This window comes from Terrapene carolina, unplaced genomic scaffold, assembly GCF_002925995.2.
Source record: "Terrapene carolina triunguis isolate 2854851 unplaced genomic scaffold, T_m_triunguis-2.0 Scaffold138, whole genome shotgun sequence".
In the NCBI taxonomy this organism is placed as follows: domain Eukaryota; kingdom Metazoa; phylum Chordata; order Testudines; family Emydidae; genus Terrapene; species Terrapene triunguis.
Window position 1 is genome coordinate 5,703,984 of NW_020664489.1, and position 20,556 is coordinate 5,724,539.

The 20,556-nt window shown below is 41.9% G+C and overlaps 1 protein-coding gene across 1 annotated transcript in view; it reads left to right on the top strand.

Annotated features, from left to right (window-relative positions):
- Nucleotides 1–20,556, top strand: part of RNF17 (ring finger protein 17) — a 223,743-nt gene that overhangs the window by 65,816 nt on the left and 137,371 nt on the right. Inside the window, exons 13-17 of the mRNA XM_026653404.1 lie at nucleotides 1,198–1,487; nucleotides 8,129–8,209; nucleotides 10,158–10,319; nucleotides 15,453–15,642; nucleotides 19,762–19,933. Coding sequence (XP_026509189.1) covers nucleotides 1,198–1,487; nucleotides 8,129–8,209; nucleotides 10,158–10,319; nucleotides 15,453–15,642; nucleotides 19,762–19,933 — 895 coding nt within the window. The remainder of the gene's footprint in view (nucleotides 1–1,197; nucleotides 1,488–8,128; nucleotides 8,210–10,157; nucleotides 10,320–15,452; nucleotides 15,643–19,761; nucleotides 19,934–20,556) is intronic.

The window sequence follows — 20,556 nt, forward strand, 5'->3', positions numbered from 1 at the left end:
TCTACTGATGTAGAGTTGGACTAAATAATCTAATATTTTTCTTCCATGTGTTTAATACACCTCTACCCTGATATAACGCGACCCGATATAACACAAATTCGGATATAACACGGTAAAGCAGTGCTCCGGGGGGGACGGGGCTGCGCACTCCGGCCGATCAAAGCAAGTTCGATATAATGCGGTTTCACCTATAACGCGGTAAGATTTTTTGGCTCCTGAGGACAGCATTATATCGGGGTAGAGGTGTATGTATTACTAGGTTTGGCAGAATTAGATTTATAGTTTTGACGGGTAATATCAATACTTATTTTTAAGCATTGTTTTAGATTTTTTTATTAATGTAAATTTTCCACAGTTACAGGAAATTACAAGGGTATGTCAGAAATAGGGACGGGTCAAACAATTTAATGACAGTAAACACTGAGATTTTAAAAAGTTTAAAGCTTCATGATTGTTAAAACACAAATTGACATCACATGTCAAAATATACAAAGTAAATATTCTTAAATAAAACTCCAATAAGTTCTCAAGCAGCATTGTAAATTTCAATTATTATCAATGGAAATATTTTTTCCTAGGTTTGTGTGTATGGTGAAATTGACATTTGCCACATTTAACCATAAAAATAGAATCTTTCCAAGCCTTTATATTACTATTATTCTGAGCATTTTAGGAAAGAACATTGTGAACATAAACTCTTCACTGCTAGATTCAACAGTGAGGAAAAATAAGTATAACTTACCTTTCTGAGGATAGCAGGGATCTTCTGCAGGGGGTAGAGATTTTAGGGTCTGTTCCGGTCTGAAGAGCTATTGATCTTGGTGGCATTCTGCTACATAAAGCCTAGATCTATCTTTCACAGTTTTTGGGGGAGTAAGACTGTGTTGAGCATATTAGGGATTTGTTTGTTTGGGATCAGTGGTTGGCATGAGGAGGATTTCCTCCCTGTTTTTGTCTTAAGAAAGTTACTGCTCCATTTCTTTAAGTTGATTTGAACCTTTAATGGATGTTAAGGATATCTTGAACTTTTGGAAGATTGCTTTTTATGTTTTTGTTTAAATAAAAAAAATTTTTGGTTCTTGAGACTAAGTCCCGGTATTTTATCATGGAATCGTGATTGTTTAAAATAAAAATTCTGCTTTACGGTACCCTTCTGTGAAATGAAATCTGAATAAGTTAATATATTTCTCCAAATAGATGTTGCCCTGGAGATGATGGACAAAGCATTCTCATGGTCAGTAATCAGGGAGAAGTATCAAACTGTGACACTTATTTGTCGGTAGAAAAGAATAAATTTACAACACTTGTAAGAGGTAATGAAGCAGAGACTCTTATACAGCAAGAACTTGATGTGCATACAGAAGTGAAAAATGTCCAGCTTTACCAATTAATTACAACACCCTCTCAAAAAAGTATTCTGACTTTACCCCAAACGATGTCTGGTCCTGATGTCATAATTGAAGAAATCATGGAAGATGACCAGGAAAGTGAGTTGCTTAATATTTGTTAATTTGAACATATGACTATAATATCTTTTAAACTAGTGTATTTATCAAGACTAGCCCTTTTAGCACTCCGTTTGCTTCATATTTTGTTGTTGCTTTTTCTGTAGCTGAAATTTTTCCATTCAAGGTTCTGATCAGTATGGGTTCCTGGTCTTGATAGTTTCCATTGACCACTTGAGTCATCTCCTTTTAGAGTCTGGGTCATTGGTTTTTGGAGATTCGTCCTCCTGGCCTTTTCCCCCAGGTTTATTCTGGGCCTTCATACAGGCCAGTGTCTCGCTTTAACCAGTAACCGATTTAAGTCTCTCAGGTGATTGATTGCAGATGTGTATCCCACTTAAGTGTGCACATGCTCTGTGCATTGAAGCCAGGGAACTTTGCCTCACGGTATTTGTAGGGGTGGCGCTCGAGTCCTCTGGTCCATAGCTCCTCCCATGGTTATTTAAGGGCAGTACCATCCCCAACACCCCTCAGTTCCTTCTCAGAGCCCATGGCTTGAGTCGGAGCTTTCTGCGTGGTATTTCACTGCACGCTTTCTGTGTGATGGTGTTCTGGGATTTTGCTGTAAATAGTTAGTAAGCAGTTAGTTCTAGTAGTGCCTTTAGGTTTAGTTAGTAGTTAAGTAGATTGGGATGCCTTCACCAGGTTTTAAACACTGCCTGTTATGTGGGGTGCCTATCTCTAATAGTGACCCCCATATTTGGAGCTTATTGTGCCTGGAGGAGGGGCATATTAAGGAAAGGTTCTCTATCTGTAAGTTGTTCAAAAAGAGAACGCAGGTGGCAAGAGATTTGCACCTTATGGAGCATGCTATGAGACCTGGTTCAGCACCGGGGACCTCCACAGATCATCTGGTCCCAGAGAGATCTTCTGAGCTGGCATGAAATGTTGTTCGAGGCCCAAAGTTGAATTTCTCTCTTAGGAGGAAGAGGGATTATTCTTCTTTTGGTCCTATGAGGAAAAGGTCTCAGAAGATGGACCAGAGCTATTCCATGGCTCTGAGAGAGTCCTCCTCCTTTTTCTAAGAGGAGTGCAGACTAGTACCGTGATTACTCGGGCACACAAGATAGAGCTAGGCCATCTAACCACTCTCTGGTCCCGAGTTGACATTATTTGGACCCCGTACCATCAATTCCAATACCATCTATGGGATGTCCATTGAGTCTGGTACTGACAGCATTGGTGTCGCCACTGACTGTCTATGCCATTGGCCTGCCAGGCAGCATCGGACCTTCTCTGCCTCTCCATTCCTGATTCTCCAATAATTCAGGGCCATTCAGTTGCCATGGCTGCTTCTGCTGTGTCCTTGTTGCTACCTTATCTAGTTGCAGAGTTGTCTCTGTCATCAGCACCATTGTCCGCACTGCCCAATACTCAGAGTGCCGACTTGAGGTCTGCTTCCCCCTTAGTACTGAGGGGCCCGTTGGCGCAGATACTGTCTTCGTCACCAATGATGACACATCTGCAGGATCAGTTCCAGGCCCAGCTTTGGTACCTATATCTGTTTTGATGCCTACTGGGAGTGCGATTCCCCTTCTGGTATTCAAGGTGTCTACTACTCTACCATCCTTGCTACTGATGTGACATGCATATTGGCATTCAGATGAGGCTGGTTGTTTGCTTGCTCCATGTGGGGTGGCTTCTGCGTTGCCATCGGACGACATCCAGGGTTCAGTGAGATTGAAGACATTTTCTCCCTCACCGTTGCTTTTGGGCACAGCTCCCAAAAGTTTGAGCACTCCTGTGGATCGCCATTGGTACCAAGATTGGCACCACTCCTGCAGTAGGCGTAGGAGTGTGTACTGACCACAGTTGCCCTAACCTTGTCCTCTGTGGCCTCCTTGGAATCCTTGGGACATCCTTTGATAGGCAAGGTCCTGGTCCTCAGTCCAGGGCAAAGTCTCCAATCCTGTCTGTAGTGTCCCCTCTTGAGCCACCTACGTTGCAGAAAGAGACTGGGGTTGCTGTCTCTGAAATAGTTCAGCCTGAACTGTGCTTGCAGGGGCAAGTGTTCCCGCAAGAGGCTCCATTGGCCCTGCTCCCTTCCTCTTCCTCCTCACTGGATGATTCTGTGGTGCCAGATTTCTCTTCTCCTGTGCTTAAGAATTTTAAGTCTTATCAGGATCTCCTGAGATGGCTGGCTACAGCCTTGGACGTTTAGGCTGAGTTTGTTCAGGAGAATACCCATACATTGGTGGACATCCTCCAGCTGTCAGCCCCAGTGAGAGTAGCTGTCCCTATAAAAGAAGTGCTTTTGAAACTTACAAAAACTTAGTGGCATACGCCAGCTTCTTAACCATCCACAGCAAAGTGTACTAATAGACCGTATTATGTCTCTGTGCAGGGTTTCGAGTGCCTCTACATACATCCAATCTCTAATTCTCTAGGTATGGTGTTAGAAAATGTCAGATTATGGCAGGGGAGATACAAGTCCATGCTTAAGGACAGAGTATACGAGGCTAGATTTGATGGGGAGAAAAAAATTATTCAACCTTGTTACAAATGCGCATTGTGAATCAGCAGGCACTGTTGTCTAAATATCACTTTAAATGGGAAGCTATGTCCAGATTTACTGACAACTTGTCAGAATCCTCCAGGGAAGAGTTTAAGGGTGTTCTAGTGGAAGGCCATGTAGTGGCCAAGACATCGTTGCAGTCAGCACTCGGCATGGCAGATAATTCTCCCAGTATTGTGGCATCAATTGTAACTGCAGCCTTGTGGCAGCAGAACTTCGGCATAACCCCTGAAGTTCAACAGAGCATAAAGGATTTACCTTTGGATGGATGGGTTTTATTTTCTGGGAAAGCCTGAGAAAACACTACATTCTTTTAAGGACTCCCATGGTAGATTGCGTTCACTGGGAGTTTATTCCCCAGCCATAAAGAGATGTCATTATGGAGGTCGTCAACAAAAGCAGCAATACTGCCTGCAGTGATGCTTCCAGCAGTCATCCTGCCGCGCTAGGCAGCAAGACGTCTACAGGAAAGGAAATAAGTCACAGAGGAGGGGGCCTTCTCAGTCCAATATTAACCAGCCAGCCCGTCCTCTGCCAGCTTCGAGCATGCAGTCATTTTGACTTGCGTATTGAGAGCAGCATTCCAGTCATGGAGTTCCTGACTCCATCTCCAGAGTTTGGAGATGGGCTTGTCTTGCTTCTCAGTGCTTGGGAAACAATAACCGTGGACAAATTGGGTGCTAAGCACTGTGGGAGCGGGTTAAGCCATCCAATTTCTGTCCATTTTCCCCCATGCCACCTTCCAACCCTGTCCCTTTTCAGGGATTCCTTTCATGAGGTACCGCTCCTTCAGTAGGTTCACACGCTGTGTGCTTTGGCAGCTATAGAGGAGGTTCCCCTGCAGAATCAGGGGAAGGGATTCTACTCCTGGTATTTCCTGAACCCCCAAGTCCTAGGATGCGGTGAGACCTATCCTTGATCTCTGCAGTCTCAACAAGTACATCAAATACACAAGTTTCTGCATGGTTACCCTGGCTACTGTTCTCTCTGCTTTGAATCATGACTAGCTTGCTGCCCTCCATCTTCAGGGACACTTACTTTCAAGCGGTGATTTTCCTGAGCCACTGGAGGTTTCTGAGATTTGTGTGGCATGTCAGCATAATCAGTGCACAGTGTTCCCTTGTGGCTTCTCTTTGGCTTCATGCGTGTTTACCAAATGCATGACTGTAGTGACACCGAATCTCAGGGAATTTGTGTCCATAGCTGGATGATTGGGTTAGTGAGGAGCAGGTCCAGAGAACAAATCTTCTGTTGTGTCCAAATCACATTGTTTCTTTGATTGTCTGGGCCTGATTTTAAATAAGGGAAAGTCAGCATTAATACCAACTCAAAAAATGGAGTGCAGTGGGACCCTACTAGACTGCGAGTTCAAGGGTGTTTCTGCCGAATGAGCAATTTTAAGCAATCCATCATCTGTGCCTGTCCTTATGCTCTCATCTTTCAACTATAATCTGTATATACCTGAAATTGTTAGGTCATGTGGCCACATGCACTTACATATTCCACCATGCAAGGTTGTGCCTTTGTCCTCTTCTGGGCTGGTTGAAAGAGGTGGTTACTTTGTGGGACTTGAGCACTGTGCTGGCTACCCTTATGGGATCTCTGAGCCCCTGACAACCTGTTCTCTGTCTCATCTGAGCGAAAAGATGGCCTTTCTTGTTGCTATAACATTTGCGAGGAGAATAAATGAGCTGCAAGCCTTAATGGCAAATCCCCCATATATGCAATTTTCAAAGACAAAGTGACCCTAAGGCTGCATACACAATTTTTGTCGAATGTAGAACTGCTAAACCACCTTAACCATATACATACTGGTCTGTTATTCTTAAGCTGCATTCAAGCACAGATGAGCAGCACCTTCATACGTTGGATGTGAGACAATGCGTGGTGTTTTATTTGGTGAGGACTGAACCATTGTGTTTCATCACATTGACTTTTTGTTTCCTGTGCAGATTGCCTGGAGGGTCGGGCAGTCTCTCATACACTATTTCCAGTTGGATAACTGTCTGCATTATGCCGCTCATGGATTAGCTCATATCACTCCTCCACAGAGGCTTTGGGATCATTTGACGAGAACCCAAGCAACGTCGATCACATTCCTCGGTGTTGTTTCAATATTGGATATTTGCAGGGTTGCTACATGGTCTTCTCTATATACTTCTACTAAGTACTATGCTATTATGGCTGAGTCTAGATCAGATGCAAACTATGGGAAGGGAAGGTGGTTCTGCAGTCGTTCTTTAAGTAGATTCCAAACCCTACCTCCTATGGCTTGTGAGTCACCTGAGTAGAATACACATTTGCAACCAGTCAAAGAAAAAACAACGAGGAGTCTTTGTGGCACTTGAGACTAACAAACTTATTTGGGCATAATCTTTTGTGGGCTAAAACCCACTTCATCAGATGCATGGAGTGAAAAATACAGTAAGCAGGTATATATATATATATATATATATATACAGCACATGAAAAGATGGGAGTTGCCTTACCAAGTGGAGGGGTCAGTAATTTTCCCTCCGATATTTACCCCTTGTCATCTGTTGGGAATGGGCCACATCTACCCTAATTGAATTGGCCTCATTAGCACTGACCCCCTACTTGGTAAGGCAACGCCCATCTTTTCATGTGCTGTGTATATATATACCTGCTTACTGTATTTTTCACTCCGTGCATCTGATGAAGTGGGTTTTAGCCCACAAAAGCTTATGCCCAAATAAATTTGTTAGCCTCTAAGGTGCCACAAGGACGACTCGTTGTTTTTGCTGATACAGACTAACACGGCTACCACTCTGAAACCTGTCAAAGAAAAAAGTTACCTACCTGTACTATAACTGTTCCTTTGAGATGTGGCTGCAGACTTGTTATTCCATGGCCTTCCATCCCCTCTCCATCAGAGTCTCAAATATTGACCTTTCATGAGAAGGAACTGAGGTGTGGAAGCAGATTCTCCGACAGAGGGGAATCGGGTGTTGCTGCTCTTAAATTGTCATGTGGAAGGGATATGGGCCAGAGGGTGTGAGCACCATCCCTACTGGTCTTGGAAGGCAAAGTTCTTTGCTGCACTGGACACACACACACCCCTTAGTGGCGTACGTGTCTGCACCCAAATCTCGAAGAACAACAAGTAGCTAACAATCTTTTCCTATGTGAACCATATGTTGGCTTGTTGAAAGCCTCCTGCTGCTGGTTCCAGGTTTCTGTTAACTGTTCTGCACTAAAATGTGTAGGACAGATTTTCCTACTTTGGCACAATTCCTGAAGCTGTCTAGTTATTTTCAGATTCTTATTCTTCCTCTTGCCTTCTCTCAAGTTTCCATATTCTAAAGCTGAACAGGAAGATATGGAAAAGATGGTCGTTGATTTTTCTTTGATTTTTTTTTATAACTGTTGGATATCCTGCAGCATATTTCACTTAAGCTGCTACCACAACATAATTAACCTTTGCACCCTGTAAATATTTTCGCTGTTCCTGTGCTCACACTGATTGCACCCATTTTATTTACAACCCCTTTTGGAAAGGGGATTGCAATCCCTTCCTTTGATCGGGTGCTCAAGCCTTTTAACTCACAACTGCTTGTCTTCCTAAGGTCAGAGTTAGTGTACTGTTTACTCCATACATCAGAGTAATTGTCACCACTAAACAATTACATATGTCTTTATTTATGAAATAATTTGATAGTGGAAGATGTCGGTAAGTACACTTTACCGAGAGATGCTTTTGCCATGTCTTTGGAATCCAATTGCAGTCTCATGGACCCAGCAGCAAAGTGTCTTGTGCCCAAATAGCTTAGTCTGAGAATAATTATGTGAGCAATAATGTACCTCACGGGGATGGTGGTGGTTATATCTGATAACTGTATGACTCCAGAACATGGATGTATGATACCAAACCTAAGTGGTATAAACTTCATAATGAATTCAGATGTCTAAAATAACATCTTCAACAAATATAGCAGCTTTGACAAAAAAGTTTCTGTAACCAGTCGTCCTGATCCTGTGGTGTTATACGGTATCCTTGCACATTCAGACTAGTGCATTCTTAGCTAGTAATTATTCCACTATCTCCATCAGTTATATCTAATTATATTAAACTCTTTTTTTTTAAAAGCACATTCCACAGAATATCTTAAAGATACACATAGGAAAAATCTTTCCCAGAAAAAGGTTATACCTTTTGGACAAAGCGCAGGTAAGTGTCTCTCCTCTGGTAAACTGTTTCCTTGATATTCTTTAAAGTATATGTCATATTTAATCAGTATTCTTGATGTTTGTTGATAAACTGGAATGGACAAAGATCCTAATGTTGGAAAAATGAGATTGTGATTTTTAGGGGTGTGTTCTTTATTTCGTTTTCCAAAAATCTCATTCTCTGAAGTCTGAATAATGATTTTTCAGGGTTTTAAGCAAGCAATCTATTTCAACCCATTGAGAGAAGAGGATGAACAGGACCGCTGTTCTTTTCCCAATGTAAGAATCCTTGTCCATTCTAGTTCACAATCTTTTAGACTAAAAATTTGTGTGTAGTTTGTGTACAGAATAATATTTTATAAATTAACAATGTACTTAAAAGGCAAATCACTTTCTAACCGGTTGCACAAACAAGTCACTGCTGTCTTGGTTTACTTAAATTGTGGTTCTTCGAGTGCTTGCTCGTGTCTAGTCTACGTTAGATGTGTGCATACTGCGTTCACCGTTGCCAGAGATTTTTCCCTTAGTGGTATCCATCGGACTGGCTCTAGCACCTATGAAAAGGACTGTACTTAAGCATAATCATGTATAGGCAGAGTATGAAATGTTAACCTTTTTAAATGCTGTCAACCTTCCTAATCACCTAGGGTAAGTTGATTTTTCAAAAGCGAATGGTGTGTGCTAACTTTGTGTATAGTTCCAGTGCTTTGGCTGTTTGTTTATAGCTTTCTCAAGCTGCAGCAGAGTGAAAGTGGACCAGAGTTGTTTTGGTTTCCCCTGCTAATGCGAAATTTGTAGGCAACAGTAACAAGAATCAGATCATCTTCACTAAGCTGCTGTTTCCAAAGCTGGAGCAGCAGTAAAGGAAGGCATTAGAATTATTAGTTAGAAGGCTTAATATTTATCAGACACCACCCAAATGGAAGCTACAGAAAATGTCCAAGGATATCACACTGCTAGAGATTCCAGTGCTCTCCACTTTCTCAGTAGCTTGTAGGGTATTTGGCTCCTTGTATCAGGGTTGCCCTTGGACAGTGAGGCCCCTCTTCTTAGTTCAGGCCTCTGTTTGAATTTTTTTTAAAGCGAGTATCTATCTCTGATTTAAAATCAGGTATCTAGCTCAGTTTGAGCAAGCAGATGTGAGTGGATGAGTGTGAATTGATATGACAGAGATTTTGAGGAAAGAAGTAATTTAGATTGTAAATTCTTTGGTGCAGGGACCTTTTTATGTGTTTTATACAGCACCTAGCACAGCGGAGCCCTGATTCGTGATTGGAGCCCGTACATGTTAGCACAGTACTAGTAATAAATAAATCCTAGAAAGAGAAAATATAGGGGGAAAAGTAGAGAACAGTTTAGGGAAAAAAAGATAAATGGAATCCAAGTGTGAAAGAGGGGTGAAAAGAGGAAACACACAGAAAATAATGACAGGAAAAGATGTACTATGATCCAAGAGGGAAAACAAGATATAGCAAAGGCAAGAGAAACAGTAATAAGTTATAATAAACATATTAAAACATTTTTGACAGTCTATTACAATGAAATATTCTACAGAATACTACAACTATTTTATAGAAGGTGGCACGGTGGAACAATTATTTTTCACTCTTTGTAGTAGGTTTAGTCCTCAGGCTAATAGATGTCAGGTAAGTCTTTCAAACCCTGTTTATAGACGTATGTAGTTTGTCTTCATGACTAACTCAGATATGTTTCTTCAGAGCACTGTTTAGAAGAGCACATCATCAAGGGGGTGATCATAGTAGTTAGCTTACCACTCTTTCATACTATCTGCTGATAACTTTAAAAACTTGTACTGTTGAAAAGTGTCATTGTGCCTGATCAGTATGCAATACAACAATAAAATTTGCCTAGGTGTGGATGTTTTATGTGCATCAGTGGGATATCAATAGATGTTTGATGTGTACTGTTTTCTGAACTGTTCTACACAGGTTCTCCAGAATTAGTTTTTGTCAGCCACGTAATAAACCCATGCCATTTCTATATTCGGAGATATTCACAGAGGAAAACAGCAATTTTTTTGGAAAAAAAGATGAGTCACTTTTGTAGTAGTAAGAGTTCATACCTTAGTCCTTCAGACATTTTGGAACTAGGTAACTCAAATAATTTTCAAATACTTTAGTTAATTTAAAATTCCATATTACAATATCTGTTTACAGTTTTACAATTTTTATTCTCTATTAGTAGAATATGTTCAGCTAGTAAAATATCCTGTAACATTCTGGAGTGAGTGTTCCTCTGGAGAGTCACTATTGAGCTGTGAGAGAAACAGAACACGTTTTTCACCTGTTATATAAAGTTAAGCACTCAGATATATATTAAGTCACCTAAATGATAGTGGCCTGATCTTCAGAAGGTTTGGAGCACCCACACTTCTCTTCACTTGAGCAGGAGTTGCGTGCTTTGCACACCTGAAAATCCTGACACTTTTAGGTCACTGGCTATTGATTTAGCATCTGAATATAGCCATTAACTGGTGTGACTTTATTTTTTAATATATTGACTGAAAATAGATTGGGCCTGATTCATTCATTTTAGTGTATAAACCAACGTGTACTCTCATGGGAGCAACCTTCCTTTCTTATGGTTACCTGAGTCTGGAACTGTTGCAGCAGTCAAAATAACAACCTATTACTAGATATATACCTTGTCCACATGTGATAGATGTTGGTCACATCACTTAATGCACTTCAGGAGAGTTCTTTTATTGAATGGTGATGAGCGCAGTATAAGAACCAGAATTGAATAGATAATAAAATTGACTAGTAACTGGGATTTTATAATCTAGGAATTCAGTATTTTGCTTCCTAAAATTTGCAAAAACAAAGTTAAGTTTGGTGGCTGATGTGAAGGCTGGTTCAATTACTGAGTGAAGGATTATGTGGCAGTGAAGAACATATTGGATCTCTTAACTGCTAATTTCCAGAGATTCTAAAGTTTGGGTTTTTAAAGCTGTAGAATTTTTATAAAGGAAACAGTATAGTTGTTGGGTTTTATCTGGACTTTAACTTTGTAAAAAGAAACTTGTTTGTTTGCAACCTAATTCAGATTCTTTTTCAAGTGATGGTCTCTATGTGTATTCCACACACGGGTACACATACGCTCCATGCTCCTGAGATTGGAGATTTGTAACAAGGTGTGTCCATTGGTCCATGCCTGCACAGGTTTTTTTCTTCGTGGTGCTAACCGAGGGCACCTTATTACTGCCACATGGCCTGAATCAGAATCTTCTGTGTTCATAGATACCTTCATGCTTCTTTAGCAACCTGTTAATAAATTGTAAATAGTTCTTAGTATGGTATTTTTTTAGTCTTTGATATAGTTTGCATAGTCTAGTTCCCCCCGTCTCAGGGAATTTTCCCTGTGGACAAGGACTATACCCAGGGTTTAAGAATTGCATATCCTGGCCCCACTCCTTCTCAGTGAGCGACAAACACCAATGCTGCTTTTACTGCCTCGGCAAGGCTCACAAATCTGCTAAGTGTAGCATCTGTCACTCTTTCCTCCCTGAACACATGAGGGATAAGAGCTTCAACTAAAGAAGCATCTCACAGAGAGGGCCATGAGACCACAGTCAGATTCGAGCTGGGGAGAGCCCCCCGTACACTGGACTCAGTCGATGGCTCCCATCCAAACAGGAACTCAGGAGCCGAGGTTTTGGTTGCTAAGCCCAAAGAACTGCTTCCCAGGGCTTCTCATAAGAGCAAAGGGCACTCTCACAAGCACATGGTGTCGTTGTGGTCTTCAAAATCTGCCTCCAAAAGAAAGGATTCATCCCGGACTCCGCCCAAGTTGGGTGAGTCTTTGCATGCAGGTCCTAAGAATTTAGTCTCGCTTAAATCTCATCAACGTGAGAGCATGGTTCAAAGATGTACGGCTCCACCAGTACTGACTCTGGTGCCGATGCTTAAAACAAAGGATCAGAACCCACCAGCACAGTCTAAGAAGTCCAGGCTTAACACTGCATCAGTACTGGATGGCTCCTGGAAGGGACCATTAGATCCAACAGTCCCAACTAGAGGAACACTGCTGTGCTCTGGGAAGGTCCAAAACCTTCATCTCCCCAAAAGACATCTTCACATATCCCTGTCTTCAATTCTTACTTCTTTCAAGTCCATCCTTATTCAGAGATATCCAGACACTGGAGGATGAATCTCCCGTAAGAGGACGTGACTTTTCCCCTATACCTTCTGTGATCAGGAGCATCCATCTGACAGTACCGATGGCTCTGCATTTGAGCAAGAACCTGCCTTCTCATTGGCTGAGTTGGAAGTTCCAGACAAACCATTGTCTCAATGTGTGTGAGTTAGTCCAGACAGACTCTAGAACACTGGTGGGCAACCCGCGGGCCGCACGCGGATCGTTTGTTTACATTTGCATGGCTGCACGCAGCTCCCAGTGGCCACGGTTCGCCGTTCCCAGCCAATGGGAGCTGTGGGAAGTGGCAGCCAGCACGTCCCTGCGGCCCGCGCCACTTCCTGCAGCTTCCATTGGCCTGGAACGGCGAACTGCAGCCACTGGGAGCTGCGGGCAGCCATGCAAATGTAAACCCATTGTCTGGTGGCCTGCCAGCGGATTACCCTGACGGTCCATGTGCTGCCCACCACTGCTCTAGAAGTATAGAAGACCTGGGTTCTATCTACCCAAATATAACTATCCATATACCCAGTGCCCTGGGGTCCCCCTGACTGGTTGACTCTTTCTGCTGGTGTTACTGGCATTCTTGGGATACCTATACTAAGCACCCCACATTTATACACAAACTGTACCTGCTATCTCCTAGCCAGCAGCTGGTTTTGTCAGAATATGGGGCAGAAGTAGTAGTTGATCTGGATCTGATAGTCCTAACTGCTGTCTCATTCTCCTTACCAGATGAGGCAGTTGCTCCTTCTTCACCTTCCCTGTCTGATGACCACAGGCGTTATCAGGAGCATCTGGAGAGAGTGACGTCTTAGCTCCAGATTCCAGTAGAGGAGGTCCAGGAGACCCATCACTGGACATCTTGCAACCTTCTGGACCCAGTGGGGTGGCCCTTCCAATTAAGGAGGCCATTTTGGAGCCTGCCAGGACAGTGTGGCATATCCCTATTTCCTGTGCCTGTACCCTTAAACAACTGAAAAACTTTATTTTGTACTGGCTAAAGGGTCAGATTTAATTTTTTATCCACCCAGGACCCAACTCCCTGGTAGTGTGGGCAGCCGCAGAACGATTCAGGCTTCAATACCCTAAAACAACTCCATCTGACAAGGGCACCAAATGCCTTGACCTTATGGGGAGGAAGGTATATTTTTCAGCTAGTTTCCAATTTCAATTTGCTAACTACCAGATCTTTAGCAAAATTCAGTTTCACAAACCATTCCAAATTTGTGGAATTCAGGGATAAACTTTCCCAGGAGGACTGGGCTCAATTCCCAGCCCTCGTCAATGAAGGCAAATTGGGGGCTAAGACTCCACTCCAAGCAGTAGTGGACACAGCTGACACTGCATCTGGCACTATTGCCAAGCTTTCATCATGATGAAAGAGTCCTAGCTTCGTGCTGCAGGGTTCCCCAGAATGATACAAAATACCATTGAGGATCTGTCTGTGAACGAGTTCAGTCAGTTCAATGAAAAGATTGACAGGTTGCTACACTTGCTTAAGGACTTCAGGACAACCAGCCCCAAAGAGAAATCACCACAAGTAGGTGTATAGGCCCATATCTCTCCCTCAGCTGTTTTACCACTAGTGCTCTTATGAACTGCAATGCAAGTGCCAGCGGATACAAAGACTAAGGTATGTGACTTCTTCTACCTCATCCGCCGCTGCCACCCCACTCACCATCCAGGGATTTCTTTTGATGGGACTGTCAAACCACCTTACCTCTATTGATGCTGTCTCCTACTGCCCCCAAACTTTTGATGTCCACTTCGCCCACAACTGAAGGGCAATAGCAGACAAGTGGGTACTAGAAATAATCCACTGTGGCTGCAGAATCGAGTTCATCTTCCCCTCGAGGTATAGGCAGTCAATTTTATGGGATTCTTGCTTCAGAAACCACATCATGCTCTCAGCAACATACCTAACAGGTGGGCAGAACTCTCTAGCGGGCAGTCTTAGCAAGTACTTCTCCAGAGACTACAAGTGAAAGATATACAACTCTCTCTGAACGACATCTTGGCTCCGTGGGGAAAGCCATCTTGGGATCTCTTTGCCTCAGAGACAAACAAGAAGTTAAATCTGTACTGCTCCAGAGCATCATTAGGTCAGGGCTCCAGTGGCGATGCCCTTCTGCTTCCCTCGATGGACCATGTGAGGTATGCCTTTCCTCCCATTCCCCTATTACCTCAAGTTTTTCAGAAGATTCATCAGGACAGGGCCCAGGTCACTCTCATTACACCCAATTGACCTAAACAGTTCTAATTTCTGGACCCCCTCTAAATGTCAGTCCGTCCTCCTTCCCAGAGACGTTCTCCTGAGTTAACTGCAAAATCAGACATTCCAACCTAGACCCCCTTCATCTTACAGCCTGGTATTTGGATAGAACTCAGACCTGGAGCACTCATGTTGAGAGGCTGTTCAAAATATTCTCAACCACAGCAGAAATGTCTCCACCAGAAAATGCTACCTAGCTCAGTGGAGGTGTTTCTCTACCTGGATGTTACAGGAGAGATGTTAGTCCACACTGCCCATTGTACTCTGTTATCCGCATGCGCAAAAAAACTGTGCAGGCACAGACTAGTGGATACTGCTTGCTACAAATTTCCTATCTCAGGCACAGGGAACACGTGTATCCATGCATGGAATACAGAGAATGGACGACACATCTTGAAGAACCTCCAGTTATAGGTAAGTAACCTCCATTTTCCATGTTTTGTTATGATCCCTGATAGATATAAAAGGGAAACTAGAAATACAAAATGAGAGAGACTCCTTTCTAAGCAATCACTGCAGAAAAGAATCCGATGGTTATAGTGGATCCCGGATTAAATGAACCAACAATTAAATACTATGGCTGAAAAAAAGGGAATATTCCTCTGAGATATATTAGCAGGAGTGTTGTAAGCAAGACATGAAAAGTAATTCTTCCACTCTGCTCAGCACTGATAAGGCCTGAACTAGCTACATGGTAAAATGTAAACCATGGAGGAATATACTAAAATGTAATGACAATCGCTTCTAAACTAAGATATTTAAGTCATGGATTTAGTTGGTTTAAAATTGTAGTGTTTTTTTAATCTTTATTTAGGTGCAAGGATCTTTATCAACAGTAAAGAAAATGGAATGTGGTGCCGTGGAACTATCACTGAGTTGATTCCTCTGGAAAGTAAAAATAAGGGAAAACACTGTGGTCCAACAAAATACAAAATTTATGATGTTGCAGTGATGCACGTATTCATGGAAGACTTTGGGAATTCTGAAGTTTTAGTTGGTTCAGGGTATGATTCTTATAACTACATCTATGTCTTTGTGGATAAAAATAGTCTCTTGTTCCAAACTGTGGCATTTCAGCTGTTGGTTTCTGATGGGAATATGTACTATGAAAGTCCAATAAAACTACCTTTTCACAAGTTAATAACTAAATACACAAATGACTGCTGTGTGACTTGCATACAGCTGCATGCAGAAAAATATTCTATAAAATACATTTCCTCAGAGGTTAATGTATATCTGCTAAGTTACCGTACAAGACATGAATGTTTAAAATTGCAGACCTAGAAAATTCAGTGTCTGAACAAGATACATTTCTATGTTGCTACCTCTTGCAACTTTATTGCAAATATCGTGATAATTGGTGTCTTTCTAAAAGCACTCACTCCTGTAATCATGACTACATGAGAATCTTGGCTTTCATTAAAAAAAAAAAATGGTTTCTAGTCCTCATGGTTACAGTGAGAAGTTTGAAAATGTGATAAAGTGCATCCTTATGGGTCAAATCAAAAGGTAAATAAAAGGAACCTGAAATGTAGTCTGGGTTTTTTCTTTTTTTTTTTGTTGTTTTTTTTAAAAAAGATTTGTAAACCAGTCTAATGGTTTTGAGGGGTTGATTCTTGGTTTTTAAACATTTGAAGTTTGCAATACTGCATTTCTCACAATTGTAACAATAAATTTGTCACTAACAGGCTAGATAGCGGAATTGTGGTTTTACAGGTCTTAAGAATGAATTGGGAAAACTAAAGTGATGCTGAAGCTTCTTACACTGCTTTTTCTAATGGCATCAAACCTCGGAAAGCATATGGCTCTGTCATGAGCATATTCTATCTACTTGTGCCAATGAAGCCAAATTGAATTTTGCTTGTTTGATTTCTGTCAATGTATTAAGATGACCCCCCCAGTTTTAAAAAAAGACTATTTTCCCTAGTCTCTGAACTGTTCTTGTGGGAGAGTGCTTAGCATGGGTCAGAATGAACATACTTCTTTATACTGATCATCAAATGAAAACTTATTTTAAGAAATAATATTCTAGTCTGGGAGCATAACGTAAAATATTATTCCATGGGCATGTTAGTGATAGAAAGGTAAGGGGAAGCTATCATTTGATTTGTAAAAAATCTACAGAATCAGAATTTCAGTGGTGTCATCCTGCCCAGTTCCTCTAGTGGGGATAATTGTGTTTGTTGGAAATGGGTCAAGTTGGGCATCATTCAAAAGCCCTTTTCCCCATTAACACAGTGATGCCAAACCTAGAACAATTATGTGGGTACATATTCAAGAAGATGTTTTAAAATCAACTTTTTTAAAATTATATTTTAACATAGGTTGCATTGCTTACAAAAAATAAAAAGATATTGATCTTTGGTAATCCTAAGGAAGTTGGCCTTGGCATGTAGGACTGAAAACATTTATTAATCAGTTGTCATCAGTGTTTCAGTTTAGGGCACCATTGCTAGACACGTTGTCACACTGAACCTCGTCCATGCATATCTCTGTACAAAGCAGGCCAAACATTTGCAGGGTGGTGAGCATTTGATCTTTGCACACAACTATTTGATTAACTAGAGGATTGATTTGGGAGCAAATGGTATTTCACACATAACTGGTGTGATCAGTCCATCCTCCAAGACCTATCCATGCCAGTTAGGGGAGTGTTGTTTTGGATGTGTTCAATCATCCTGGAGCAATTCTGTTCCCCAGCAACCGTAGGTGCCAACTCCGTGGGTGCTCCAGCCCCGGAGCACCCACGGAAAAAAATTGGTGGGTGCTGAGCACTCACCGGCAGCTCCCTGTGGCCCCACCCTGCCCCCCTGCTCCAACTCGCCTCCGCTGCGAGCGCGCCACCGCGTCCTGCTTCTCCTCCCTCCCAGCCCTTGCGCCGTAGGGCAGGGAGGGAGGGGGAAGGTCCCGCGCTGGAGGAAGAGGCGGGGCTGGAGTGGGGATTTGGGGAAGGGATCCGAGGGGGCGGAGTTAGGGTGGGGACTTTGGGGATGGGGTTGGAATGGGGGCGGGGCCAGGGGCAGGGAGGGGGTGGAGTCGGGGCGGGGGGCATGGGCACCCACCGGTGCCGGAGAAAGTTGGCGCCGCTGCCAGCAACAGGCATAAAAATGGAGTCTTGCCGAAGGCTTGGGTAGCATCTCCTAGAGAGCACTAGAACATACGTATCTCATGCAAAAAATCCAGAGTTTAGTAGCGCCTCTGTCTGTGCCATTGATGGCATGCAAGATAATTTTAGTTTGTCTTCTCATGCGAACTACGAAGAAACCACTTAATGTGAGGCAGCAACTTCATGATACTATGTGACAAGAGAATTCTTTGAGCAATTGTTTGCATACTGGAGCATGTTTCCTGGAAGGTATATGGTTAACTTGTCCTTCATGCGAGTATGTGACAGTAGTTTTTTCACTGTGACTTTACAGAAGTTTGTAGAGTCAATGATTTTATGTTGGACAGGTGCAGTACCATGGAGTTTCTTCTTTCTGATATTTTAATTGATTCCTCTGTAAACGTGTCAAATGCTAGGTCATCATAAGTCCAGTATTTTCTCTACAGCCTTATAATTAAGTTTTGAGACAAATTTTGGAAGGTGTTAAGAGTTTCTGGTTTGTTGCGTGCTTGTACCTCAGCCACACTATCTACGATTGCTACACTGAAAGGCCTGCACTGGTCATGTTGTCAGTAGGTGCTGGCTTAGGAAGACTATGCAAGATATTTGTTAGTTTGCTTTTCTCCCGGCACATAGGCATTGTTCCAGTGCATTCAAACATTGATCATGGTACGATGGAGAACTCATATTTCCCAAAGTCTCACATATATCAGCATCACGCTGAGATCTGAAGACAATGAGGAGATGAGCGAACAATGGCCTGTCTGTGGTTAGCTGTGTAATAGTCCCTGCCACCTTCATGCTGACTTTCTTCTTTGCATCTGAGCACATTTTAGTCTCTTCTTGAGTGGAGCCCATAGATTGACAGAGCCTTGGATAATTCTTTGGGTTTTGAAAGCTTCATACAAGTCATGACCCAATGTATCCATTCGACTGACACTTTTTTAGCTATCTCATCACTGAAGACTACTTCCATTGTGATATTAATGAGCTCCAGTCTGTCATATGCTGATGGGTTGCCAGTGCGACTAAGCTCATCCTGTAGCTTTAAAATCGCCCCTTGGCATTTAACAGCACCTAATTAGTCTACGGGGTGCTTGGTTACTTCTGGGGAAGTCATCCCATTTGTGCTTAATGTTTAGTTTGAAATTCAATGGCGTTCTGGGGTTGTCAGGAAATACCGGGAAAGATCATTTGGATGCTGTGTGATGCCATCAATCCCCCAATGACTTGGATTGTTCTGTTTTTGTATTTTAGAGCTTCGTCTGTGCCAAGTGCACATAGGGGAACTAGCAACCTTTTAATAACCCCGTTTCCTTTCCAAAATTCCTCCCATATGTCAGCATCAGACTTTTCTATACCTCTTCTTTTCAGTGAGGTACCAGGCAATCATTGCAGAATGGTTGGCTGAATCTACAGGAAAAAGTATTTCACAAAGTCTTATAGTACTGTCAGGTGCAAATTCCAATTAACAGTCCTGATGGATCGAATAAAGAGCAGCAAAGATTCAACCATCTTCATGAATCACCGCATCATCCCAATATGTATCCAGTATCATGTTCTGAGCGTTAACTGATAACACAGTACCACCAGTTGAGGGTCACAATTTAACTTTGGGGGATGCATGTTTGACATGCCTGTGCTAAAGTATAATTTTAAAAAGTTGATTTTTTTAAACACTTTCTAAAATATATATCTACATAATTGTTCTAGGTTTGTCGTGTTCGTGGGAGCAAAGGCTTTTGAATGATACCCAACTTGATTAATTTCCAACAACACTGTATTATCAAAATTTCCCCCAACCAGAGGACTTGGAGTTGGGAGCCGGGGGGAAGGGAGAGCAAGTCCTCTCTGTCATGCCCTAGAGGGTGACATCATTGAAATTATGATTCTATAGATTTTTATGAATCAAATGAAACCTCTTTATTTTTCGATCAACAACTGCCCACGGAATTACACATGCTCCCAGACTATGCTGCATTTTTGTACTATCATTGTTTATTTATGTTCCTACTAGGATTGGTGGTGTCCCTGTGGTGAGGCCAGAACAAGTTGCTCTACAGAACTTAGTGGTAAATGACTTGTGTATGTTTATCAGGAAGCCCGATCCATATATAGAGGCACAGCTCAGGGATATTCCTCCGTTAGCAGTGCAGTGCTCGCTGAAGGACATAGTTCCCAAAAACTCAGTAAGTAAGCACTGTTTGTACAGTTTAAGAAAAAAAATTCATTCAGGTTTTTTATTATGGAAGTTAAAATTAGTCCTATTTTCACGACTTTCCAAATATCCCAAAAAACCCACAAGGAGAATTCAGAGGTATACAGCAATTTTATTAAGTCATATATTAAAAAGATAGGTTTATGGTTATTTTCCAATGTATGTAACGAGAGTTGAATTATTTTTAAGAAATGCCAGTCGCTATGTAATCAGTGTTTTAAAGGGTATATTACAATAAAAGATTTATACTTCACTGGTTTGGGGGTTGTTTTGGAGATGTCCTTTTCTCACATTCCAAAAAAGAGATGTATAGAATTGGTTGTCTGATAACTTGGGCTAGGGGCATGTCTGTCTTTTTTCAAAATTCAACCAAATAGGGAATGGTATAGAACAGTCATCTTTTAGAATAGTTTTGTAAATATCTGATTGAGGTTTTCCTTTTTTACCAAAAACCTGGTGCTGCTCACCTTGAAAATAGTCTTGATGTTCCTTGATGCTTCCTTCTGTCCAACTCTCCCCACTTGCTACTAACACTTGTTCCTTAAAAAAAGGACATAAGTTATAATAATACTTTCTTCATTACTTGCTTTTATT